Genomic DNA, 26879 nt, shown 5'->3' with positions numbered 1-26879 from the left:
ATTTGGACTTAAGAGTTTATCTCCCCTCTCTTACCATTGAGACAGTGCGATAGGGTACGCTCATCCTGACAATTCAGGGAAGTCGATACCCGGTACCTACAACCTGCATAAAATCCACGCATGTACAAACACAATATTCTAAGCTAAACAGGCAATGGCAGGAAGTGGTGCATCGTGTAGATCCCGACTAGCAGGTGACTACGACTCCCTTCCTTAACCATATCAGAAACACCATACATAAATAAAACAACACGCACACCATACACATGCAGTATGGGGTAAGTATCCATAAGAGGCACATGAAATAATAAGCCATCTAACTAATCATCATCGATAACTAAAACCATTGAATAATCATCATACATGCACGAAATATAGAGTACCAAGAAATCTCATCATATAATAAACTGAGTGTAAACATCCTCTGATAATCTCTAAAATAATAATACTACTCATCAAACATAAATTGGCCTAAAAGAGTTTGGCAATCATATCATAAATGTAGCTCGAAAAAATGTAAACTAGGGGCAGGCACTACAGTTTCATTTAACAATTTTCTCCCTCTAGCTGGAGTTATGTGTTCTACTTCCCTGTTAATATCCTTTTTCAAATTTGTCATTAGTTTTTGTTCATTTTCTAGAGAAATATTCTAGATACTCTACCTCAATATTTTCCCTCTATAATTGTATAGAACAATAATGAATTTATTAGATTTAATGAAAGCATCATCACTCACAAATTTACTTGATTCAAGGAGTCTCTCATCCTTCTCAACATCTACACTATCAAGCACTTGAACATCATGTTCCAAGGCTTGAAGTACTAGCCTATCCATAGTCCTTATTATTAGAATAGGGGAGTCTGGTATTTTTTGAATATCATCTTTAAATTGTTCCTTAGCTTGTTGCCTTTTCTTTTCCAATTATCTATTTTGATCTTGAATCTTTCGTTGTACCTCCGACCATTCCATGTTTTAAAACTTTCTTCATATTGAATACCCTAGTGAGTGTAATCACCTAATTTTTGAGATTTTTTGCATGCATGAATATATCCCTTTGGATCATAATGACTCCTAGAATCCATAGTATACATGTGATATTCAATTTGCAACTTCTCTTCAATCTTATCATAAGATTTGGTAGCACAAATAGTAAAGTCTCTAAAAGATAGAGTGGCTAGGAGAAAAGTTTATTTTCTTTGCTTCCCTCCAAAATGTTGTTTACTAGACTCTGACATCTTCCTTACAATATTCAAATATGCAATCCTGTCAGGTACTGATGCTAGCAATTTGAATGGTTTCCCTTCAAATCCAAAAACTCCAAAGCAAGTAAAGTAATCATAGGCATACTAGTCTCCCCAATTATGCTTAATTTTCTCTCCCAATCCATTGTCTTTAGCTCACAGGAACCTCTTAATATCAAGGCTAATAGATGGAAAAGATTGATGTCTAAATAGAGTGTACAAAGGCTGCACAAAGTGATCTTCAAAGGTGAGGTAGCAGGAGGCACCATATCTATAATTCTATACTAATGTCCATATTTGAATTGGCCTATCTTCACCGTTAGTTTCCCTCACATTTAATTTCAAATTTGCACCCAACAATCCTCTCAATTAACTATAGTACAAAATCATCTGCATAAGTGAAGAATAATGCTTAAAAGTAGGATATTCAACATCATCAAAATTGACAAAAGAGGTATAATGTTATCAACAACATACTCTGCATAATCATAAGGTCTGGGCTCCAACATTTGAATGTCAAATGCTAACACCACAGGTCCAATCTCCATCAAATCAAGAGCTTCCATTCCTCCTACTTGTCTATAGGATTGATATGTCATGTCCAAGTATGTCTTAAACATATTGATGATGAATGGAGATCCGTCTGCTACAATTAAGGGCTCTTTGACTATTTTATGTAACATTAGTTTCCACTACAAATATGAGATGTCTGACCTCTCATATTCATTCTTTAATTCTATGAATGATGACCTCTTAGTGAGACCATCTGCTAGTCTGAAAACTTCATTCAGAGAATCAATTGATATCTCCATGAATTTCTTCCTGGCATTATCATATATAAATCTATCATAAGCATTGTATTTTCTAATGATGACCTTAAGAAACTCTACATTCACAAATACAGTAGCCATTGTCAACTTCCCTCAATTCATCTCCCAAGGATGATAGATAGGTGCCTTATGATTTCTTCTAACATAGTGATAAATAAAAAGCTCATATCCCCTAGTCCTAGTCCAAATATCTCCAACTTTATTGTATTTGTCATCTACTTTGTTTGGAGAAGTGAACTTTCTTCTTATGGACTTTGGACCCACAAAATCCATTTGCTCAATTAAATCTTCATTCAATTTCCTAGGTGGGACTTCATCATCTATCTTTCGTTTCTTCTCTGCTTTGCCCTTTTTCACTTTCTCGACTTTTCTCTTTTGTATTAAACCAAAGCTCTGTTGATCCAATAAATAAGATTGAAAAATGAGTGTCAACACACTTAACCATACATGCCAAGTACATAATGGGAGCCAAGCCAAAATTTCTTTATGTGCTGAGAAAACTAAAGTTGGTGCCGAGTAGAACACATTTTAGTATATGTCGAGCTATATAGAACTCAACATGTGCCAAGTAGACCAGAAGATAGTGTGTGTCGAGCATTGTGAAGTTAATAAGAGCTGAGTAATTCAGGAATTAGTAGGAGCCGAGTAACACAGGAAACACAGTGGATGCCGAGCAATCTAGAATAGATGGTGTCGAGCATCAGTATTACCTCATGTGCCGAGAAATGCAGAATTAGCATAAGAGTTTGTGCCAATACAAACCAAGATGTAAAATAGTTATGCATGACTCATGATAGGGTAAGGAGATAAGATCAAATCCTTCCATTTACCTATGTGATCCTCATGTAGCTAATCAGAAAATTGGAATTGCATGCAGCCAATGGGTGAATTTCTAGGGTTTGAGCGGGAACATTTTATCCAAGGATGCATAATGATCCACTATTCTTTATAAAGGAATCCTGACGCCATTGAATAAGTGTAGTAGAAAAGAAGGAAAAGAAGAGTCTTTTATTGAGGTTGTTACAGAGCACTGGTGTCAAAAAGATTTAGTGGAAAGGACAACATTTACACATCAAGTTGATTAGAATAGAACAAGGAAAATAATTAGCAGATTAGATCTAGTAGAGATCAGGGATAAATGAGCAGATCAAGAACATAAAGATCAACATTAGAGATTGCATTAGTTCAGGTGTATTATTCTAATACTCTCTCACAATTGTATTAGGAATTTGGAAATCCTATTGAGCTAGGTAGGTTTAACAGCCTTATGTAAATCCTTTAACATGGTGACATTCTAAGTTGAATGTTCTTAAGTCCTCTAACAAGGCACACTCCTAACAGGGTGTAAAAATCCTTTAACAGGGTCACATATTAACAGTGTGTTCTAGCCTTTAACATGGCAAACCATCAGAAGTGGTTGAATTCAATTGCTGCAGTAATTTTGTGGGTATCATCCCCACTCTAGTTTTACCTTCTTATTCTTAGAGGGTTTCTAGGTCACCGAAATCTCAAAGTGTTATGTGATGATATATGTTTGTTTCACATGATTGTTTAATGTTTATATGCATGCATGACAATTTCAGTTATATGTTATTAAGGGTATAAAAGTTGTTTAAAGACCGGTACTTCTGATTCACCCCCCCTCTTAGAAGATCTCTTCCCATTAAGACTTTCCAAAAATTGGTATCAGAGCTGAGTTCTCTTAAGGAGAAGCCTAACAACTTGGAGGAAAAGATCTGAAGATGGAAGTCTTTAAACTTAGAAAGATCATTGAGAACCAGGTGATAGATGTGCATCTTTCTCTACACAAGGTAGAGGAAGCTAGAGAGGAATTGAGAAAATCCTTAAAAAGAAGGAAGGAAATAGCTATAGCTGAAAATGATATTCACTACAAGGAGATTGACACCACACAAGTATTTGCCAAAGGAGATTCCAAAGAATTTGATGCAGCAATAGCAGAACTGATGGAGAAAAATAGAGCTCAAGCAGAAGAGACAAGAACTCTTAAGAAAGAACATGAATCACAGGCCATGATGCTATGTGAAATCATTGAACAAAAGAAAAGAGCAGTGGAGGATAGAGTTATGATGGAAGATGACAAAAGAAATATTGCAAACAAACTTGAAGAAAAATGCAGTTGAAGAAACATGTAGATGGATACACTTGCCCAAATGATGAACCTTCATCATGAACTCAATATGAAAGATATTGAGATCTCTACTTTGAGGATATAGAATGAACAAGTGCATAATGAATTGAATAGAGAAAAAGAAACAACAAAAAATCTCAACAAGTCAAGTGAAGCCATCAAGTACTTTGAACAGTTGCTGAAATCCCCAAGATCAGCCCATGATACATCAAGACTTGGATACAACAGCACTGAAGTTGGGGAATCATCAAAGAGTATCGAGCAAATGAGTGAAAAAGGTAAGGATTCTAAACCCATTTGTCATTACTGTAATAAAAAGGGGCATTCTGCTAATGTTTGTAGAAGGATCAATCAGCCAAACACATCCAAAAGCAAGGGTTACTGTCACAAGTGCAACATGCAAGGACATATGACACAAGATTGTAGATCTAAAGTCACAAAGACAAAAAGATTTGATGGACATTGCCTTAATTGCAAGAAGTATGGACATAGAGCCTTTGAGTGCAGATCAAAGCCTATGTGGACACCAAATCAGCATGTAAGAAGGGACAACTATGAGCATCACTATAATTGGGATTACAATACAAGGCAAATTCGTCACTATTGTCAAGAGTATGGACATATACCCCAGAACTGCATAAGAACACATTTCAAGGGGAACTATGAAAGATGGTTGAACCAAACTACTTGCTTTAGTTGCTTGAAAACTGGACATGTCAGCAGAAATTGTCCAACAAAGGCCAAGGCACCCAAGACTGAAGTAAATAAGGGCAAAGAAAAGATTGATGTGGATCACATTAGAACAGACATGAAGAAGACATGGCCGAAAAAGGATGGATCAAGTACATCTAATGAAAGGGTCACTTCACCCATGAGGGCAAGTGATCATTTCTCATCCAACTAATCACAAGATAAGCCTATAGGGTTGATACATATAAGGATGTATCACACATCAGCCCTAAACCATGAAGAAGCACTGCAAAGTATAAATTTGCATGAAATAAGATGCTAAGACTAAACTTAAATGATGATGCCAAGCTATCTTTGGTGCTGAGTGAAACTGCTTTGGATGCCGAGTTAAGAAGTCTAGAGGAGGCCGAGTTATTAACAAAGTATGTAGATGCTGAGTAAGTACAGCTGTCGAGTGGATGCCGAGTTGAAAAACCTTTGGAAGCTGAGTGATAGGTGTAGGTACAAAAATGCATTAAACACAAGGTTTTTGTGTCGCTTAAAGGTGAAAATCGATTCATTTTTGAGCCATTCAAACAAAGAGCGATTACTAGGAGCATGACTGAGCGATTTTCAAGCTTTCAACCAGTGTTTTGCAGCGATTCAACATCTACCCAAGCGATCTAAGCATTTATCCAGGTATTTCCTTCAAGTGCCAAGTTTAACAGTTTGTGAAGTTTGCTTTAATCGTCAAACCCTAGTTCAGTTATAAATGGCATCTAATTCAAAGACAACCCAAGGGAAAGAGATCCATGATATTCAACTTGTCAGTAACGAGGATAAGCAACCAGAGTTTAGGCCCATACCAGAAGTTGCATATAAAGACGATCCCGTTGGTGCCCTATCCACCATCCTTGAAAAAGTTTTTATGGTCCAGGATGTGTAAAAGTGTTATAATTGCAAAATACGAGCCATAGGAGACTTGGAAATCTTTAATGCCTTTGATAAACTCTATGATAATGGTATATTGAAAGATGAGTTTTCTATCATAGAGAAGAAGGGTTTAACCAAAGCCCTAGTTTTTCCAATCGTATTCAAAATTGAGTGGATACGCATAATACTTGGCAGAATCCATGATGGATCATATTGGTTAGAGCAAGGACCAGTCAAGATTACCAAGAAGATGGTTCATAGGGTTACACGATTTCCAACCCTATATCGGCTAAAGACATTTAGAAGTGAAAAGAAGGAAACAATTGAGAAGAACACAGGTGCAAAATGGAACAATAGAGGCATGACCATAGACACCATAATTGATCCCCTTCTAGAAATTTTCTATAAGGATCATATCACATAAGTTTTATCAATACAGTAGGTTGAATAGTGTACCCTGCATAACAGTGGATGTGGCATATAAGCTTGTAAAGAAAGACCACACCTATGACCTTGCAGAGCTCATGTTGTAACAGATCAATAAAAATCTTGGAGCTATTAGAAAGTCCAAGGGAGCACAATGTAAATTTGGTTCAGTGTTGGTTTATATGCTCTTCTATGTAATGAAGGAATTCCCTTCATTTGGCAAAGTAAACTGGAGTCAGAATAAAACCATTGTTGATCAAATAAATGATTTCATTGCACAAATGGGAGATAGCTTTGATGATCAAATGTCTATCTATTTTGATGATTTCAAAAATGTAATGAAGAAAAGAATGAGGATACCAGTTTCACTGGTAGAAAAGCATGTAAATGACATATGCTTTCTTGTTGATATTGATTATACCTACATTCAAGCAGTCCTTCCAAGAGCAAGATGGGTTAGACCATTGGGATATGAGCTTGATGTTGACCAAGCTTCTGCAACCATCACCGCATTACTTGTAGAGGAAATGAACAAATTTGCAAAGGCATTTGGAACATATGACATTATCAAATCAAGAGTTGTTACAGAACTCAAGACAACTACATTAGTGAAGAAAAGGGACAAACTGGTAAAGAAGATAAAGAAGAAATTTAATGTTGAAGAATCAAGTGCAGTAGGTGAAGTAGAAGAGATTAGTGAAAGAGAAGAACAAGGTGAGCCAGAATAAGGGCCACTTGAATTGTCACAAGGCCAAAGTGAAGAAAAAGATGGGAGTATCGAAGAAGACAAGGAAGCACCCATCAAAGGCAGAGTCATCAAAAGGAAGGCAAAGACACCTCCTACTTCTCAACCTTCACCAAAGAAAGCTGTCGTGCAAACACCTAAGAAGTCAACAACCAGAGCTACAACAAGGGCCTCTACACAAAAGACCAAAGAGGAAGCCACAAAGAAGAAGAAGACAATAAAAAAGGCATAGGAAGAGCCAAGGAAAAAGAAAAGATATGTAGCTCAACCTAATACTGATGAAGAAGATCAGACGGAACAGGTAAGTCATCCTCCTAAGTCTTCAGTTGATATATTATGTGAGAAGATTAGGAATGGAGACTTAAGTGAAATGAAAAAGATTGATTTCAATAAGTTTAGAAGAGAGGAACAAAATAGCATAGAAGAATTAGTTTATGCATTAATGGCACAGTTCAAGTATATACCTCTTGAACTAGATGGACAATTGCCAAAGGAATTATCTAAAATTATAGAAGATAGATGGCATTTTTGTTTGAAAATGGAGAAGGAGATGAGGGAATCAACCCTAGCAAGCATACTGCCTAATTTAACCAAAGAACAAATAACTCAAGCAGTCAAAAGGCATAACACTAGGTTTACAACTAAGTATAGGGCATTCTCCATCCTACAAAACAAAATTGAAGAAGTTGTACAAAGAACTACAAGAGCATGGAAGAATTTATATAAGAAGACTGAAGATGTCCTTGAAGAGGAGTACAAAGAAGTTGCTACTAAACCTGAGGAAAGAAGGAAGAGGAGAGAAGAGAAGACAGAAGAAGAGAAAAAGGTTGAAGAAGAGGAAAACAAGAAAGAAAGAGAGGAGGAAGGAAAAGATGAAGACAAAGGTACTAATGAGCAGCAAAGTGTGCAAGCCACACAACTTTCACCTCCTAGTTCTCCTCACTCTACTACCACACTTTTAGAAATCATAAAGATTAAGGATGCTGTTGCCACCTCATGTCAAAACATCAATCCATTAACTGCAGAGGATCTTATTAAGATCCTTGACCAAACAATTCTACAAGCACAATTGTGTACAAGTCCCATATTGGTCAATGTAGATGATCTCCAAAAGTTAGTAGATAAACTCAAAGAAGCCAATGTGTCACGACAAGAACCACCTCAAATCATTCAAACTACTGAGCTTTCATTTCTACCACCTCCTTCACCACCAAGAATAGTTAGACAAGCTCATCAGGAGCTGAGTGCAACAACAGAGGAAGTCATAGGTATAACAGTATAGACAGCAAGTATACCTCGAGCAACAGTGACACAAGAAGAAGAGGATAAAGAAGAAACACAAGATAAAGAGGAGTCTGCAATACAAACTTTGGTTGAACTGCCAAAAATAGGAACTCCACCAAACCCATTCATAAGCTAAGTACTCAAATGATGACCTTACATCTCAATACACCAAGCTCAAGTTCTACAAGGGTAGCTAGGACCATTCATTATGGCATTCCTGAGCTTAATGAAGAAATTAAAATACCCTATTATGATTCAAGCACTCTAAATGAGGAAAAGATGAATGAAATACAGAGTGCATTGGATAAAAGAAGGAGGCAAAAGGCAATGAGGAAAGACCACAAATACAAGCAGACAATGAATGAAATCAAAGATATATTCATGGATGCCTTCAGCCTACAACCTCCGGATTCAAGCAAGCCAATCCTTGAGCAACTATTTGATATAGTTGACCAAGTGAATAATGAAGACCATGATACAAATGCAAAACTCATGGAATGGTCAGATACGAAGTTTGAAGGCAAAGTCAACCAGAAGATAGCTAATAACATAATTTTGAGATAGGTTGACCTAGCTAAGAAATTGGATAATGTAAAGATTGTATTAGGGATTATCTTTTCCCTTTATAGCAAATTGTGTGATTTTTCTAGGTTCACACAAGAAATAAACTCAAAAATTTTGAACCTTGAGAGCACACTAAAACTCTCCAGCAAGCAACTACCCTCAAATCCTGCACAGAGTGAAAAGCAATTTGCTCAAACACTTCACACTTAGAGGGAATTAGCTGCATTATCAGCAGAAGAGGCCACTATTAAAGAAAAGCTGATGCAGGTACAAACCTCTATCACTCCTCACTTGGAAATATTACACAAGGAGCAAATGTATCCAAAAATAGTCCTGAAGAAAGATCCAAATATTTCTACTCATGAAGGATTTGTTGATCTTGCTGCAAAGGTTGCAATCCAACACAAGTCATTGGATATTGCATTGAATAACTGAGATGCAACTCTCCAAATACTCCTTGATGTAAATAAGACATTTTTGGCCAAGCATGGCATTACCATTTAGAACCCTTTAACATCAGTGTCAAAAAGGGGGAGATAATATTCTAAGGGGGAGATAATATTGGAAAGTTATATTAAAGGAGAAGATAAAAAGATAATAGGATCATAAACAGAGCACATTAGGCACAATGGCACAAGACATCAGAATTCATGACATGACAAGGCATAATCAACTTAGGGGGAGTCATAAGTTAAGTATTTTTGACACTCATGTCAAAGGGGGAGATTGTTGATCCAATAAACAAGGTTGACAAATGAGTGTTAACACACTTAACCATACATGCCGAGTACACAATGGGAGCCGAGCTAGAATTTCTTTATGTGCTGAGAAAACTACAGTTGGTGCCGAGCATAACACATTTTAGTATATGCTAAGCTATACAGAACTCAACATGTGCCGAGTAGACTAGAAGATAGTGTGTGCAGAGCATTGCAAAGTTAATAAGAGCCGAGTAATTTAGGAATCAGTAGGAGCCGAGTAACACAGGAAACACAGTGGATGCCAAGTAATCCAGAATAGATGGTGCCGAGCATCAGTATTACCTCATGTGCCGAGAAACACAGAATTAGCATAAGAGTTTGTGCCAATACAAACCAAGCTATAAAATGGTTATGCATGAATCATGACGGGATAAGGAGATAAGATCAAATTCTTCCATTTACCTATGCGATCCTCATGTAGCCAATCAGAAAATTGGAATTACATGTAGCCAATGGGTGAATTTCTAGGGTTTGAATAGGAACATTTTATCCAAGGATGCATAACAATCCACTAATCTTTATAAGGGAATCCTGACGCCATTGAATAAGTGTAGTAGAAAAGAAGGAAAAGAATAGCCTTTTATTGAGGTCGTTACAGAGCATTGGTGTCAAAAAGATTTAGTGGAAAGGACATCATTTACACATCGAGTTGATTAGAACAGAACAAGGAACACAATCAGCAGATCCGATCTAGCAGAGATCAGGGATAAACAAGCAGATCAAGAACCTGAAGATCAGCATTAGAGATTGCATTAGTTTAGGTGTATTATTCTAATACTCTCTCACAATTGTATTAGGAATTTGGAAATCCTATTGAGTTAGGTAGGTTTAACAACCTTATGTAAATCCTTTAACATGGTGACATTCTAAGTTGAATGTTCTTAAGTCCTCTAACAAGGCACACTCCTAACAGGGTGTAAAAATCCTTTAACAGGGTCACATATTAACAGTGTGTTCTAGCCTTTAACAAAGAAAACCATCAGAAGTGGTTGAATTCAATTGCTGCAGTAATTTTGTGGAAATCATCCCCACTCCAGTTTTACCTTCTTATTCTTGGAGGGTTTCTAGGTCACCAAAATCTCAAAGTGTTATGTGAGTATATATGTTTGTTTCACATGATTGTTTCTGTTTATATGCATGCATGACAATTTTAGTTATATGTTATTAAGGATATAAAAGTTGTTAAAAGACCAGTACTTCTGATTCACCCCCCCTCTTAGAAGATCTCTTCCCATTAAGACTTTCCAACAAGCTCTCCATATTTTCTTCTCTGAAATTCCCTATGCAACAATTTTTTGCAAAGTTTGTATGTTAATAGAAAATCTCACAACTTTCTTCTAAAAATTTGTGTACAAGACTAGGAATGATTGCCTTTGTATTACAAAACATCCAATATTCTTGTATTTATTCTCCCACATGAATCAAAATCTTAAAGCCTTTTTTGATCATTGTAACACTGCACTAACTGTCATAAGCCACTTTGTGTAATTACCTTTGCACCTTATAAAATGCATTCAAACATTCGATCACTGTAACTCCTAGAGAAAAATATATGCATACCTCTAATCGCTATATCTCAATTCTAAAAATAGCAAACTATTTTTATTTTTATGTTTATCACTATAGCAATGGTGATCATTCCATCACTCATTGCTATACTAAAAGTCATCTATCTATGATCTGTGATAAATTTTCTCGCTATAGGTATGGTGATAAAAAATCCTTAGTCATTGATATAAGTTTTACTCAATCACTATAACATAACATGATATGCCAAAGCTCATCAATAATTGCTATATCTCTATTACTCCAAATGCAATCTACGATGGACCTATCACTGTAATACATGACAATGCCTTCTTAACAATTTACCTCTTTATCGCTATATACTGTAGCGATCATTTAACTTCATCACTCATCGTCGTAAACCCAACCTGTCTTCCTTCAATCACTGATAACATTATTTGCTATATCCTATAGCAATATCCTTCAACTTATCGCTAATCACAGGATCCAAACCTTATTAGTTCGATCATTAATAATCGTTGAAAGTCATAGCGACATCCTTCTTTTATTGCTCATCACTATATTAGTGTTATGTCTACCCCGCATATCAATGAACCTGGACTGCTATATGATAGAACGATAGCTCACCAAGCTTTTGAAACTGGCCCTATTGTTATTGCGATATGATATAGCAACACCAAATGTTTTGTCATTGTAGCTATAGCGATATGTTAAAAAATGAGGATATCTCTCAAAATCCAATAAGATTAGAACTAGGATCAATTAATAGGAATTGTCATGTGATGAGTAAGCCCTAGGAGTGCAATTTGGAATAGGAGCCTTTGACTTTAGATTTTAATTTGTAATTTTCTGCCAACATAAAGAAATGCAGTAAGTGATTCTTTTATTTGAACACAATCATACAATCAACCTAAAGCATGAGAATGGTAAAATGCATAATGATTAAAGCAAGTAAAAGGTGAAGAAATATTTGTAAAATATTGAGTTCCACCATACTCTTCATAAGAATGTGATTGCATACTCTATGAGGTAGTGCACTTTGTTGCATATATGGAAAAGTAGATGACAAGCACTATTTTCTAATCATATTTAGCATTAGGAAATAGATATTTTAAAGTTTTACTGTGACATCATGTTTCAATTCACTTTTCTATGTTTTTGGCTAAAGAAGGGACCCAAAAATGATGTTGGCTCCAACAGACATTTGGATAAGATTAAACACTAGTTTTTGCAATGCCATGAAGGAGAGATCAAATGTTCCGGAGATTTGCAAAATCTTTTCAAGTTTCAAGTTTAATTTGCAAAGTTACAATGGTTTGTGAGTCTATTGGACCAACTGCTTGTATAATTCCTCTGATTTCTTGTACTCTTCTATGTTTTGTACATACAAGTTCAATGAGCTGCTTGGAACAAGAAGTTGTATAAGCCTCTTGACTTTTAGCTTTCTTCAATATTGTCTAGTGATAGGTTCAATTTTTTTGCTAGGATTGAGTAGCTTTATAGCTAGTTGTAGAACATACTTGCAGTTTTCTTTTCCTTTTCTCTTTATGCAATCTTGTATCTGAATTGATATTCTTGCATTATAATTTCAAGCTTTGTTCAATAAAAAGAAAAATGCACCCATTACAATAAACCTAAAATAACCTAACCTTATATAAAGGAATACATTAATTATCCTATTACAACTCTTGTAACATATCCGTTGCCCATGAAAGTTTTATATAGAAATTAGCTCTTTCTACGCATCTTATCCACGTAAAAGTCTGTTTACTCAAAACCTATATACCTATGCTCCACGGGGACGCGTCCCCTGCCTCTGTACCCTAGTACCCGTACCGGGTACGAAACGGGGACGCGGGTACGGATTTTGGACGTACCCTGCGACGTCCCTTTTTGAGGGGAAAGGGGACGGTCCCCGAAACGCAAAAAAAAATTTCGTAGGAAACTTGGGTACGGATTTCCGTACCGGGGACGGCGTTCCCGTCCCTCGCCCGTACCCTTTTGCCCACGCCGTCCCCTATTTTCCAGCCGGCCATGGGTGAGTTAAAAAGTTAAAAAAAATGGTTTTTTTAAAAAAAAATTTAATCTTTTCTATTCCGCCTAGGGCCCACATGGATGTTAAGTTGTTAACCCTAATGTGTCTTCTTAAATAGTTAAAGTTGGAGCTCATTGCTCATTTGGAGTTGTTTGCAAGTTGGGAAGAGGAAGAGGAAAACATTGAACATTCAACAACAACAAAAGAGGAGTGTGTTTTGGAGGTGGAAGAGAAAGTTTTGCCTTCATTTCTACTTCATTCTAGGTATGTTTTTTATTTTCTTTTTGTTTGATTCAAACTTCATTGTTGTTTGTTGTCATTTTTCATTTTTTTCAATGACATAAAGAGGGCATGTTAATGGAACATTGAAATATTTTTTTTTTCTATAACTTGCAGCAGTATACTATAAATCATTGTAAAATCCAAAGGCAAAAACATGAGCAGCAGTGAGAGTGAGGGAAGTAGTGATAGCATGGAAGTTGCCATGCAAGAAACTCAAGTGTCACAATTACAAAGACCAAGAAAAAGACCTAGGGCAGCCATTGATGAGCCTAATGTAGATGTCCCTATGCCTAATCCATTTGAGTGCCCTTCCAAAGCCTTAAAACAATATGCCAAAGGCCCATTCAACCCTAAGAAACCTCTCCTACAATTTGCCACAAAAGTAGACAAGAATAAGAAGAAAAATTCGGGGGGTAGTAGGGAATGGGAGTGTCATTTATGTAAGAAGCATTATTTTGGGAGCTACACAAGAGTGTATTGCCATCTTTTATGGATAGGTGGGCAAGGGGTGAAAGGTTGCAAAAAAATTACGGAGGAAGAAAAACTTGAGGCCAATAGGTTGTATGTGGAGGGGGAGTTATTGAAATCCGGGGGTCCTATGAGTAGCACACCCACACCCTCATTGACTCCCACTAGCACTGTTAGTAAAGGGAAGGGAAAGGCCAAGACTAAGAGAGATACCAATGTGGCTGATTTATTTAACATACAAGCAAAAGATAGAGCTGAAGAGTCCATTGGCAGATTTCTTGTTGCTCATGGCATACCATACCATGTTTCTCGTTCCTCATTCTATAAACAAATGTGCAAAGATATTTATGCTGCTGGTCCCTCATTTGTACCACCAGGAGAGACTAAATTACGCACCACTATCCTTGACAAAGAGTACTCAAAAGTAAACATTTTGATGGAGGATATGAGGCAAACATGGATGAGTGATGGATGTTCTATTATCATGGATGGTTGGACCGATATCAAACATCGGCCACTCATCAATCTTATTGTCACTAGTACAGCAGGGGCCTATTTTCTTAGAGCCATTGATTGTTCGGGAAAAAAGAAGGATGCATCCTTCCAATTTCAGATTTTGAAGGATGCTATAGAAGAGGTAGGGACTTCAAATGTTGTGCAAGTAGTCACTGATTCAGCCCGTGTGTGTAAATCAGCTGGATTGATAATAGAGAGCACCTATAGACACATTTTTTGGACCCCATGTTGTGTACATGCATTGAATAACACCTTGAAGGACTTTGGGAAAATTGATTGGATAAAGACTATGGTGTTTGAGGCTAGAGACGTGCAAATGTTTATTTGCAATCATCACACATCTCTTGCATTATTTAGGACATTTTCCAAAAAAGAATTCCTCAAGCCTGTGGAGACTCGATATGCTAGCTACTTCATTTTGTTGGAGAGGATGCTTGAGGTCCAAGAGGCCTTACAATCCATGGTGGTCAATGCAGAGTGGAATAGATGGCATGAATCAAGCACCCCAGATGGAAGACTTGTCAAACGAAGAATCCTAGATGAACATTGGTGGACCACAATGAGGTAAGAAACTTAAGAATTGGTGGATATCATAATTGTTATTATTGCTGATTTAATAAAAAAAAAAAATTGATTTAAGCACTTGCTGATTTTTTTAACATATTATGTTTCTCACTTGCAATTTTCTTTCATTTGCAGATACATTTGCTCCTTCATTGACCCTATTGTGCAGGTCATTAGATATGCTGATACTGACTCTCCTAGCCTTGGAGAGATTTATGAGACTTTTGATAGCATGCTTGGGCAGATCAAGCAAGCTGTTAAAGATAAGGAACCTACTTTGGAGTTCTACGAGGAGCATCTTAAGCCCATTGTAATGAAAAGGTGGAACACTATGAACAACCCACTTCATATGGCAGCCTATGCAGTCAATCCAAAATGGTATGCACCAAGGCCTGGGAGAGTGCTTCCATCTAATGATGAGGAGGTGAGTTTAATTTATTAAAGAATTCTGATTTTATAATACATTTTTAAATATTTTATTTTATTTGTAAAGTTTATAAACTCTAAGTTCTCACTTCTTAATTTTTGTTTGTTCAATATAGGTGAAGGACGGCTTCTTCAAGGCCCTTTCAAAAATGTATAGTGCAGAGGATGCTGCAAAAATTCGAGGGCAATGGCTTGACTTTGCCAATCTTCGTGGTCCAACATTTGGTAGACCAGAGGCGAGGACTGATAGAGCTACATTAGCTCAAAAGGACCCGATTGGATGGTGGACATGGCATGGTAGAGATGCACCTGAGCTGAAAGCCCTTGCCACCCGTCTTCTCTCACAGGTTGCGAGTTCCTCTGCTGCAGAGAGGAATTGGTCTACATATAGCTTCATTCAATCGGTCAAGAGGAACAACCTTACCTCTAGACGATCAGAGAAGCTTGTGGCTGTTCATAGTGTATTGCGACTACAGGAGCGACAGAGTCTTGAGTATCGACAGACTCCAGCACTACGTTGGGATGTTAATCCTGAGGATGCATTGCAGATTGATGAGGATAACACACCCCCAGGGCTGCTTGGAGTTCCATTGGATGAGGACCCTCTGCCTACCCCTGCCAGTGATTCAGAGGATGAGATTGATGATGATCTTGATTTAGATAGAGATTTAGATTCCTAGAGGACAGCCATATATTTGGCTTTCTGCTTTTCAGATACTCAGATACATTATTGCTTTTGATTATTATGGAGTTGGACATCTCATTTACACTTCTAGTATTTACTTTCATTGTGTCATTTTGATTTTCATTTCATGCATGATGATGATAGATTGATACTTGGAGCCTTTGGGCATTTTTGCTAATTGTATGCGATATTCGGATATATCATCATATCATATTCTCATTTTGATTCTAATCTTAATAGTTTTCAATTTCCATGTATTCTATGGTGAATGGTTTATCAATGTTATGATTTATCATTGTTATGGTATGCATATCAGAAATATATCTCTAAAGAAGTCTAATTCTCCATATATAAAAAATTTAAAATTCCCTATATTTTATAGCCGTCCCCTGAGGTCCCGTCCCCTAAATTTTGGCTTCGACCCGTACCCGTACCGGAAACACGTTCCCGTCCCCTAAAACGTCCCCGTCCCGGAAACTCCGTGGAGCATAGCTATATACACATTCAAGTATGACGAGTGAAAACCTATATGCACATTAAAGTATAATTATAGACATAAAATAATCAGGTTTGACCCGTTCCTCTACATATCCAGAGAAGACCAGTTCTAACGGGCAAAAAAGGCGAGCTAGACCATATAGAAATCTTCAAAGCTTTCACATAAATAAAACACGTACTACACCAGCGGGGTCTTCCCAACATTTGACCCGGCCATCAAACATAAAGCGAAGTCCCTTTTCTCGTGTAGAAAAGTCGGAGCCCCTCCCTTGTAGCGTTTGCGAGACGGGAGTCCTGTTCCTTGACTTGACCAAACTAAACGGGCATTCTACGGTGGGACAAAGACCCATTAATACCTCTTTCATCGCAATCACATCATACTAAGTTTCCACACGCAATCTCGCCTTGACCTCGTTCAAGGAGAGCGACAACCACTCCCCCTCTCTTACCCTTAGTCTGCTTACAAGTTAACTCACCTCTCCACCTATCTAAAAGTTCACTCATTTCTTTGTCCATTCGTCTCAAAGTCCACTCACCCATATACCAAGTTTATTCTGCAAATTTCGTTCATGTGTCTACCTATCTTACGAGTTTTTCATATAATTCTTTGTGTATCAACATTTTGTATCACACTCTATGATTAATCATTATTTACTTCTTTTCGTTCTCTGTCATTCATTGCGATGATGAATCATAGACTGCGATCTGCAATGTCGCTGTAACATACAACTATGCAATCAGCTCTAACAACATTCAAGAATTATCTATAGATTGTGAAAATTTACTCTCATATTCCCTTCTGTCCAAAAGTTCACTCACTATTTACTGGCCTAACTTTACTCACCCATCCAAGTGTCCACCCATCTAAAAGTTCACTCACCTGTTTATCTGACTTGTCCACCCGTTCTAAAGTTCACTCAACAGTTCCCCGATGGGAAAGTCCATCCAAAATTTCACCAACCTAAAAGTTCACTAACTCTTATTGTCAGCCTATCTACCCATCCAAAATTTGGCCAAGTCCCATCCTAAAGTTCACTCATCCTTATACTGTATGGCATAAATATCATTCACTAACCTTGTGTTCCCATGTGGCTGCTTAAGTGCATTTTGTACTTATATTTAAGCAGTTTAGTGTTCTCATGGAAATTAAAAAGCGTCTATAAAGATAATTTAGAATCTCTAGCTATTTTAGGGAAATGACTATTATTTAGCAATTGAAAATAAGCTATGCGAAAAGAGGAGAGGCTAAAAAATAAGCAATTGTTGCTTATTGCACACCATGTGGCTCCACAAACTTTTTCCCCTCCTTTTAAAAAATATTTTATTTCTAATTTTATGTTTGTAAAAGTATAAAGTATTATCTAATTAATTAGTTAATTCAAAGTTTAACTTTTGTGCTTAAAAACAAGCAACACAATATATGTTCATGGGGTCACAAGCTCCACAATTATTTCCTATAATTGTTGAGAGCTGCTTATCAAGATAAGCCAAGCAGTGGCATGGGAACATGCTCTAAGACTTGATTCTTAAGCTAAAAGTGTGAAATAGTCAAAGCTGACTTCTTGATTCTTAAGCTAAAAGCGTGAAATAGTCAAAGCTGACTTATTTTTTCAATCTTAATGTCTTCCTTAATTGTGATGTTTAAGAGTGGCCTCCTTATACCCAACCCAACCCCCTTCCAAATTTTTGCTCATAGTCCATTGAACAAAAGTCGGTTCACACGCATATCTACAGTTCACACTTGACTCCTCCAAATTTGTTCAAATTTTAACGTACTCTTCCACCCGCCTATTGAGAAGGAGGTGACTATCCTCCCGACAAATTGCACCTTTGACTTTTTCTAAAAATCACGAAAGCAAAACAAATTTTTACAAAAAATTCAGTATGTATTCTTGTTGATTTCAAATTTTTTTTTTTTTTTTGAAATATTTTAACCTTAAGTTACATTTTATTTACTATAATTATTAATTAAAAACAATAATAATTATGCCAAATGAGGTATTTTGGTACCTCCATAGGCAACGGTCACCTCTCTGCCCAGCTCGTCCAAATTCCGCCACTCCGCCGGCTTTTTAATGCTGAAGTAATTTTCTTAGAATAAATAACTCCAGGGGGCCAACGACTGCAAGCCACATCTTCATACACGTTACGAGTTCGTACACGGAAGTTGTAGAAAAGTTTCCGGGAAATATGTTTCACGCCACGTGTCGATCACGCTGGAAGTCGTGATGATTGAAGCCTTCCGAAAGGTTAAGAACGGATATCTTTAACGTTAACTTTCTATCTATATAATAATAATTACTTTCGTTACTAAACCTAATAATACTAAAAGGGTAAATTAATACAAGTATAAATCATTTCCAATTGATTTAAGAAAGCATTTCTTAATTTTTTTTTCCAACGGTTTTCCACATAAATTAATATTTAATGTTTGATGTAAAGGTGAGAGATCTTAGACCTTTACTTTTTTTTTGGACAAAAAGAAAAATTATGAAGTTACATTTAATTTTTATTTAATTTATTAATATGTTCATACCTTTTAAAATAATTTTTATTAAATACTAAATTTATTTAAATCTTTTTGAATTAAATTTTAAATCTAGATTGTCTAGTTTTAATTTCACACATATTTTGAAAAAATAATTAAGATTTAAAGATCTTCATGATCATATTTTATAATTAAAGAAGAACCAATACAATGATGATCATTTTTTTATGTTAAATTTAATTATAAATAAGTATTGGACAAGTTTGTGGAGGAACTAATACAATTATTATCATATTTTTATCCTAGATTTTACTCTTAAACAAATTGTAGGTAGATTTTAAGAGGAATAAATATATTTATGATCATATTTTTTTATTGGATTTTTTCCTAAGCTAGATTTTAGAACGAACCAACATATTTTTATCATATTTTACATTGAATTTTACTAGTTAAATTTTAGGTGGAACCAATACATTTGTATTCATATTTCTACATTAGTTTTTATTCTAAACATAAAAATATTTTAATATTAGATTTTATTTAGGATGAACACGTTTGAGATCATATTTTTAACTACATTTTATAATAGGAAAATTTTATGTGATCATTTTTTTAATATTAAATGTATGATCATATAGTAAGTTTGAGGAGGAATCAACACATTTATGACCATATTGTACATTAGATTTTATTCTATACACATTTTAGATAAAAATTAGGAGGAACATTTATGATCATATTTTTACATTAAATTTTATTATAAACGTTACCGACACAGTCCTATATTATTACATAAATTAAAAGGGACATAACCTAGTTTACATTTTCAAGGGGGCATATCTTTTTTGTTACTCCAGTCACCTTGTTTTTCTTTGTCAATGTTGACGGGTAATGACCTTCTAGATTTGGTCAAGGAAACATCTCAAATATGGGTTTAGTACCTTGAAACACATCTCTTTAATTATAATTTTGAGTGATATTTGTTATCATTTATATGTGAAGTATTGGACTACTCTGTGTGAGATATATTTTATGAGAACCAACATATTTCTGATCATATTTTTACACTAGAGCCAATACATTTATTTTAAACACGGTTTAGGTAAATTTTAAGAAGAACCAACACATATCACATTTTTATGTTGTATTTTAAATATTTATTACATTAAATTTTATAATTCTTTTGTAGAATTTGATATTTTTTTTGATATTGTTCTTCAACATTTGACAAAGATCAAGTTTAAGATTTTGGGTCTACCAAAAAAGTGAACAATGATAGTGGTGCTTTTAGAGTTTACTATTAGAAGAATGCACACATGAGATAGGAGAGGAGGTGGGGTTAGAATCTTTTTCAAATACTAGTTAAGTATTTAACTAAATCTTGAAAATAAAATAAAATATTGAAAATCAAATATACCTAATTGTTACATTTACCTTATTTTTTCATCATAATTGAATAAAAAGTCACCTCATAGCTATCCTATACTTATAACAAAATCTATAAACATTAATACTATCAACCATAATTCAACCTTGTATAAACATTAATGCTATCATCTTTACATAACTACTAAATAAATTATAAATAATAAAGCTCCTTTGCAAATGATCACCCCTACATTATAAATTGTAAAAGCTCGAAAAGCTTCACTTCTTTGGGGTTGTATTTTGTTGGTTAATTTTGAAGCTTATACCCCACTTACTCATATATCTTATTGTTATTTGCATGACTTCAAAAGGTTCACCTAGAAAAAAAAATTCCCTTTACACTCTTTGTGCCCACGCCAACATAAACGTTGGGACTTCACGGTTGCTTAGTTGGCTCTTATTATTCGACGTTTATTCCGATGGTTTCACCTCTTTTTATAGACTAATATATACACACATTATTCTTAAACTAATGTTGAGCATGTTGTGTCCCATTACATAGACCAAACAAAAACTACAGGGCAAATCACGCCCGCATAGTTTGCAAGAAATTGCTTGGCCGAAGCAAGAATTGCAAGGAAGGCAGAAGGAAGGAGTCCAAGAAGCGTGACGTCCAGGGTTCGAGCTTCGCGGCGCTCATAAGTAGCCATCTTTGCCTACGTTTTCTGGGGGAGTTGATTACCGCCTGGCCGCCCTCAGGCAAACTTTGAAAAAATAAAAATATAAGTTAAGTTTGCAACGGTAGGATCTGTGGCGGCTCTAGAAATCATCAGCAGAAGAGGAAGTTTTCTGTTACATCTGTTTCTGTTTTTCGTTGCTTCGGTTCAGTATTGGGAAAATAATGGGAGGGGTTTCTGCTCCGTGTCCTCAGAGAAGGCCTGCGGTGCCTGAGGGGGTTAGGCATTTTTCGAGGGATTTTATGGGCATTACTGTGCAAGATTCTTTCAAGGGAGTCCCTGACATTAAGCACAGGTGCTGGATCTTATCGCAGAGGTTTCTTAGGCCTCTTGTGTATGCGGCAGCGTCTATGATTATTGTAACCCTGCTTTTGATCCATGGCTCTGGGGTTGTTCTATTCAGAGCCAATAACCTGGGGAGGCAGTGCTTTGAAACCCCAATTAAGAATAGGGATAGTTTGAAGAGATATAAGATTGCAATGGTGACCGCCTCGGATGAGTCGGGAAGCAATCCTTCAAGGTCTTTTCAGGGTCTGATGAAATTAGTGGAGCCGAATAAGAAGAGCTACGCTGAGAGACATGGATATGATTTTATTGATGCCAGTGATGTCGTTGACAAGAACAGGCCTCCTAGTTGGAGTAAGATCTTGGCGGTCAGGAATAATCTGCCCAATTATGATTGGATCTTCTGGAATGATGCGGTATGCCTTTTGCCTCTTTGCCGTGGCCCTTTTTGGGTGCTGAATTGAGAATTGGTGGCTTAGATGATGTTTTTTAATGTATTTTTGTGACTTTTGGGTACGATATGTGCAGTAAGGGATATTACTTTGTTGATTTGGTTTGGTTTGTTTTGGGCTTTAAGATGGTGAGACTCTGGGGCTTAAATTTATCCCTCTGCCTGAATGCAAAGCTCACATGTTTCCTATCCTAGACTTAGGATGCCCAAATTCAAAGCTTGGCTATGGCAATTTCTGAGATTTATTGGGCGGTCGCCTAGGTGACCGTGTTATTGACTCACCCAGCACTACAAGTTTTAAAAGCCCATAACTTCCCTTCTTTGCTTTGCCTGAGCTTTCGTCTTGAATAAAGTAGTGAAATAAAGTCGCTGTGAATGAGAAGGGCACAGAAATGTCAAGTTAGCATGTTTAGGAATCCATAGCTTACCCTTTTGGTGCTGCCTCGTTAAATAAGATAATGCCCACAGGCTCCGATTATATTGGTCTACATATCAATGAATTTTGATGTTGGCCCTGAAGTTTCGTGTGTTTTCAGTGTACATAATTGAAACAATTTGCAGGCTCAAAGAGATAATATTCCTATAACAGAATAGTTCGAAATCATGGTAGAAATCTGGAAAATTTGGTAATTGAAAATAGTTCGAGATGCTGGCAAGCATTTGCAACGGGTTGAAAACCTTCTTTTGGTTTTCTGAAGACCAGTTGTATTTTCCATGTTTTGTAGATGTTAAATTTTGGAAATTTCTTAATATGTTGCAGCTTTACAAGTCTATCCAAGTCCCCCATTTAGCTGTCCTCGTATCAGAATCTTCTCGTACTGAAGAAGCATTGATTTTCTATTCTTTGTGCAACATAAGGAAAAGGGCTTTTGGAATGAGAAATCACTAGTTGATATTATTGTCATTTTTTGAGTTTCTCGCTTCTATGAGACTTTTTAAGTTATTTGGAAAATCAAACTAACTGGTAATATCCATATAAATTTTTTATGCAGGATTCCTTGGTGACGAATCCAAACATATCCCTTGTAAGTGAACATTTCTTTTATCATAGTTGTATTCGATTTCCATATTTTTTGCAATTGAAAATTTTATTCAATGCAACATGATATTTTTAAAGGATGTTATGGTTGATGGTGTGTTTAAAATAGTGTTTGATTAATGATTGCTAGCTGACTGGCTGGGTTGGATGGTCTTTCCTCTTTAGGAAGATGTTTTGTACTCAATTACGGGAGATACGGACTATGAAAAGATGCCTGATTTTATTGTGACAGAGGATGTAACAGGTGTCAATGCAGGTATTACTTTCTTGTCAGCTAACTTTTTTCCTGAATGGAATTTGTGGCCAAGTTAATCAGTCTGTGAAAGTCTAATCATTAATAATTACAGTTTCTGAATCATATTTTGATTAATGATGTTATGCTGAATGCTTATTAGTCTCTTTCAAATGTGGTAACAGGGATGTTCTTTTTTCGCAAATCTGAGTGGAGTAGAATGTTTTTGGATCGCTGGTGGAATGCAACTAGCTTCATTCGTCCTCTTGGACAATCTAAAAGCGGTGACAATGATGCTTTGAAGTATTTAATTAAGACAATGGTTCCAGATGAGAAAAGACATGTTCATATTCCACGCATGCAGTGTGTATTCAATTCAAACATGTGGTCTCCTTCATGGAAAAGTAGCCATCGACTGATGACTTTAACTAAAACTGTTTGGCGAGGTGAAATTTTCTTTCATCTTGATTCATTTCACTGTTTTCTTTCTTACGCTAGTTACCTCCAATTTTGCGATTTGATTCTCTGTGAAATTTGTTCTATTTCCTTTCTACAAATTACATGCAAGAAGATAATTGATAAACCAAACTTAATGAATTGTCTTGTTTTTATTATAGTAGTGACCAGATCCTTCGCCAATTTCTTGCAAAGTAATAACCGAGTACATAAATAACTATTATTATTCACCTCGTAGAAGTCAGAAGAAGTTATTATTCACCTCATAGAATTTACAAGACGGGTTTGCTCTTAATTAGGCCATACTCCAAAGCGTTAGTCAATGCACCATTACCCACACAATCCATTGATCAAAAGATGGAATTGTAGTTTAACAGGAGCTGTTTGCTTCTGTAAATTAATGGAAATAGCATATTCCTAATCTCAGGAAAAGATGATGATTTAATATTGTTACTGTGCAGTTACTGTGAATGATACGTTTTAACTTTCTGTCTGCTGTCAATATTGTGTTTGCACATTTCTCTTACCAGTCCCCTGGAGGAGATTTTCTTTTATTGAAAAATATAGAAATATCCTGCAATTGTGAGCATCTTTGCCTGTATACTTGCAGGTCATATAAAAGCAGGGCTGAGAGCATTATAAGGTTATTCAATGTAAATTATACATGTTTGTATAGCTTTGTTAGTGCCTTCTTTTTTACTCTCTCTTGGCTAGCTCTGCTTGGAGATTATTTTGGCAATATCTTGTGTAATTCACATAAAATATTAAGATGCCATGGTTTGATATTATTATTCAGCCTTATTTATGCAGAGTTTTACTCCTCCTGTTTTAATATATTCTCTTCAAAGTTCTTCTTTATCCATAACAAACTGCATTATAGCGAAATTCTTTGTAGTCCTGACTCCCCTGATTGAGAGAATTTTAGAATAATGCTGGTCTTATTAGCCCCTTATAGTCCTTGTGCTGCTGGAACTCTCAGCATAATGAATTCCATAACCCTCTCTTGGGTCTAGTTGTGGTTTGATATATCTTCCTCTGGATTCCTTGGTTAGCCAGTACAAAATGCAAGTTGTAAAGATTTGGGAAATTTAATTACAGAGTGACAAAAGAGTTTATAGCTTGCTTTGTCCACCTCAAAATGACTATATTGTTGACATCTGCGATATGCTCCTTGGACCACTTAACATTGTAACTTAAGTGGTTTAATGTCCAATGTTCTTTCCTTTCTTATTTATCCATTTGTGATCTGCCTCATCAAAAAGGTATCAAATTGAATTCATTGCAAATTGAGTCTTAACTCTCAAGTATGCCAAGAGCCTTGTTCATTCTAAGAAACAGTGGAAATGTGTAGGGGTCAAAGGAACTTTAAGCGGTGATTGGAGCTGAAACTTGCCTTTTACCGTGCTTGCGAATGACCCACATCTTATTTTGATTACTAGTTTTTGAAGAAAACCTGCAAATCCATGGAAACTGCAGTCCAGGAACAATTTGTCTACACAGATCTTTTATAATGGGAACACTCAGCTTCCTTTAAACTTCTGTTTATCGCAAATTTCTGTTGGAGAGAGAGTAGATTTCCGCAGTCCATAGATAATCTCTGAATGTTTCTGCATTGGATTGTGTAGCTGTTTTCTGGATCAATGTTTCAGATGTCTTCTTTTGTTCTCTACCATTCATTCTGATGATGGGTGTGATCTGAAATGTTGATGCAAAAAACAGCTATACAATTGAATCCAGAAACATTCAGAGAACTTCTGTTGGTTTCTAGTTTTGTTCGCTTTTTTTATATTACACTCTAATGCTTGGGTTTTTATTCAATAATACACTTTTCACTGTAGTACTTTCCTAGCGGTTGTGTCTCCTAGTTTTGTGCTTGTGTCTCTTAGTTTTGTTTGCACTTTCTATGTGCCACAATTAATTTTTCCAGCACTCCACCAGGTTGAAACTAGAAGCTACGACTGATTACATGTCTTGCACTAAGTGGCTCGTTCTATCTTTTCATACAATAGTGAGACTTTTCTGAGAGATATTCTGCTGTTCTGGTTTGTGTTAGTTACATCGATAATTTTGAATCTGTTATGTTTTGTTGATCAGTTCCCTTTCTTGTCTTTGACATTTCTTTTACTTTTTGCAGGTGTTTATGCTAAAGGAGACTTTATGGTACATTTAGCAGGACTCAATGATAAAAAGAAATGGGTTAAAAAGATTTTGCAGCAAATTGAAAAGGAGGGTGAAGAGGAGGGCATGTTCAGGGATAGGATTAACAGAGATTTGAGCACGATTCGAATATAAGACAGATTTTCCTTTAGAAGCTTTGATCTATTCTTTCATGTGTAGTCCAAATGCATTCATTGATTCTTTTGCCAGTGGAGTGGTGCTCGTAGCAGCAATGATCTGCTCAATTTGTGAATGGTAAATATCAGCTGTGGATTTTCCCAGTGATCTATGCAGTCTTAGTGTTTCAGAAATTAGCGTTATGCTAAGATAACTCTTTTTGCATGATTGTGAAAGGTCAAAATCTTCCTTATTATGTTTTTGGGTTGTCTCTGATTTTGGGACTTTTTGGTATTTTTGCACAGGAATTTGTCTTCAGGACAAGCTTCATGTTGGTTGCCGGACGAGCAGCAGCAATTTTTTCTCTCTTGGCCTTGTATATGTATAATTGATATAACCATTTCTGTTTTGTATATTATATTCTTTTGGCTTAGCCTGAGAAATGAGAACTTGAGCTGATTTGATGTTTCTGTACATTGCAAAATTTATCTTGCAGTTGTAGAAATTTGAGAACAATACTCTGATTTTGTATTCTCGTTTTCCTTTGTGATGTAAGACCTCTTGAGAGGCTGATGTTCAATAGCCTTTGTTCACGTTTGCAAATTTTGTCCTGGAAACTCATGATCACATTTCACATCCTGGTTATGATCTATTAATTTTGCTCTTTACTTCTATTATATGATTTTCAGAGGAAACAGCTGACAGGGTTGTTTATCTGGTATGAAAGCATTGTTTTTATGTGACAGTAGATAGTTGCGCATTTGTAAGGAGGCTGGATTTAGAGATGTAAAAGTGATATATCTCATGTTCGATTTAAATTCATCTCAACTGATTGGGGATTTAGGTTCTTTAGGATTTCTTTAGTCGCTTCTGATAATTAAGCTTTGGTGTTGGTTTTGTGTGGTGTAACGGTTAAACCTTTTAAGCATCATTGTGTGGAGGGAT

General features: G+C 36.1%; 2 protein-coding genes across 2 annotated transcripts; both read left to right on the top strand.

Moving 5' to 3' along the window:
• The first annotated feature begins 12913 nt into the window (after positions 1–12913).
• LOC149544095 (uncharacterized) lies at positions 12914–16196 on the top strand. The gene is made up of 4 exons (XM_089798679.1): positions 12914–13429; positions 13562–14995; positions 15131–15419; positions 15538–16196. Exons 2-4 carry the CDS (start codon positions 13602–13604, stop codon positions 16099–16101), a joined length of 2247 nt encoding a protein of 748 aa, XP_089654805.1. The 5' UTR covers positions 12914–13429; positions 13562–13601; the 3' UTR covers positions 16102–16196.
• A 4784-nt stretch (positions 16197–20980) lies between these two features.
• Positions 20981–26537, top strand: LOC149544094 (putative alpha-1,2-galactosyltransferase C1289.13c). The gene is made up of 6 exons (XM_089798678.1): positions 20981–21898; positions 22926–22958; positions 23138–23228; positions 23390–23650; positions 25795–26072; positions 26240–26537. The coding sequence occupies exons 1-5, from the start codon at positions 21362–21364 to the stop codon at positions 25950–25952; spliced, it is 1080 nt and encodes a 359-aa protein (XP_089654804.1). The 5' UTR covers positions 20981–21361; the 3' UTR covers positions 25953–26072; positions 26240–26537.
• The last annotated feature ends 342 nt before the right edge of the window (positions 26538–26879 follow it).

This window comes from Cupressus sempervirens, chromosome 8 (genome assembly GCF_028749045.1).
Source record: "Cupressus sempervirens isolate cs-2001-9-10 chromosome 8, ASM2874904v1, whole genome shotgun sequence".
NCBI classification, from domain to species: Eukaryota; Viridiplantae; Streptophyta; class Pinopsida; order Cupressales; family Cupressaceae; genus Cupressus; species Cupressus sempervirens.
The sequence above is the reverse complement of the archived record's forward strand: the minus strand, read 5'-3'. Positions and strand labels throughout refer to the sequence as shown.

Excerpts from the sequence above, each read along its gene's own strand:
- LOC149544095 (XM_089798679.1), top strand. The coding sequence starts at position 13,602 with ATGAGCAGCAGTGAGAGTGAGGGAAGTAGTGATAGCATGGAAGTTGCC. Across the intron at positions 14,996-15,130 it reads CATTGGTGGACCACAATGAG|ATACATTTGCTCCTTCATTG; the intron begins GTAAGAAACTTA and ends TTTCATTTGCAG. Across the intron at positions 15,420-15,537 it reads TTCCATCTAATGATGAGGAG|GTGAAGGACGGCTTCTTCAA; the intron begins GTGAGTTTAATT and ends TGTTCAATATAG.
- LOC149544094 (XM_089798678.1), top strand. The coding sequence starts at position 21,362 with ATGGGAGGGGTTTCTGCTCCGTGTCCTCAGAGAAGGCCTGCGGTGCCT. Across the intron at positions 22,959-23,137 it reads CGAATCCAAACATATCCCTT|GAAGATGTTTTGTACTCAAT; the intron begins GTAAGTGAACAT and ends TTTCCTCTTTAG. Across the intron at positions 23,651-25,794 it reads AACTAAAACTGTTTGGCGAG|GTGTTTATGCTAAAGGAGAC; the intron begins GTGAAATTTTCT and ends TACTTTTTGCAG.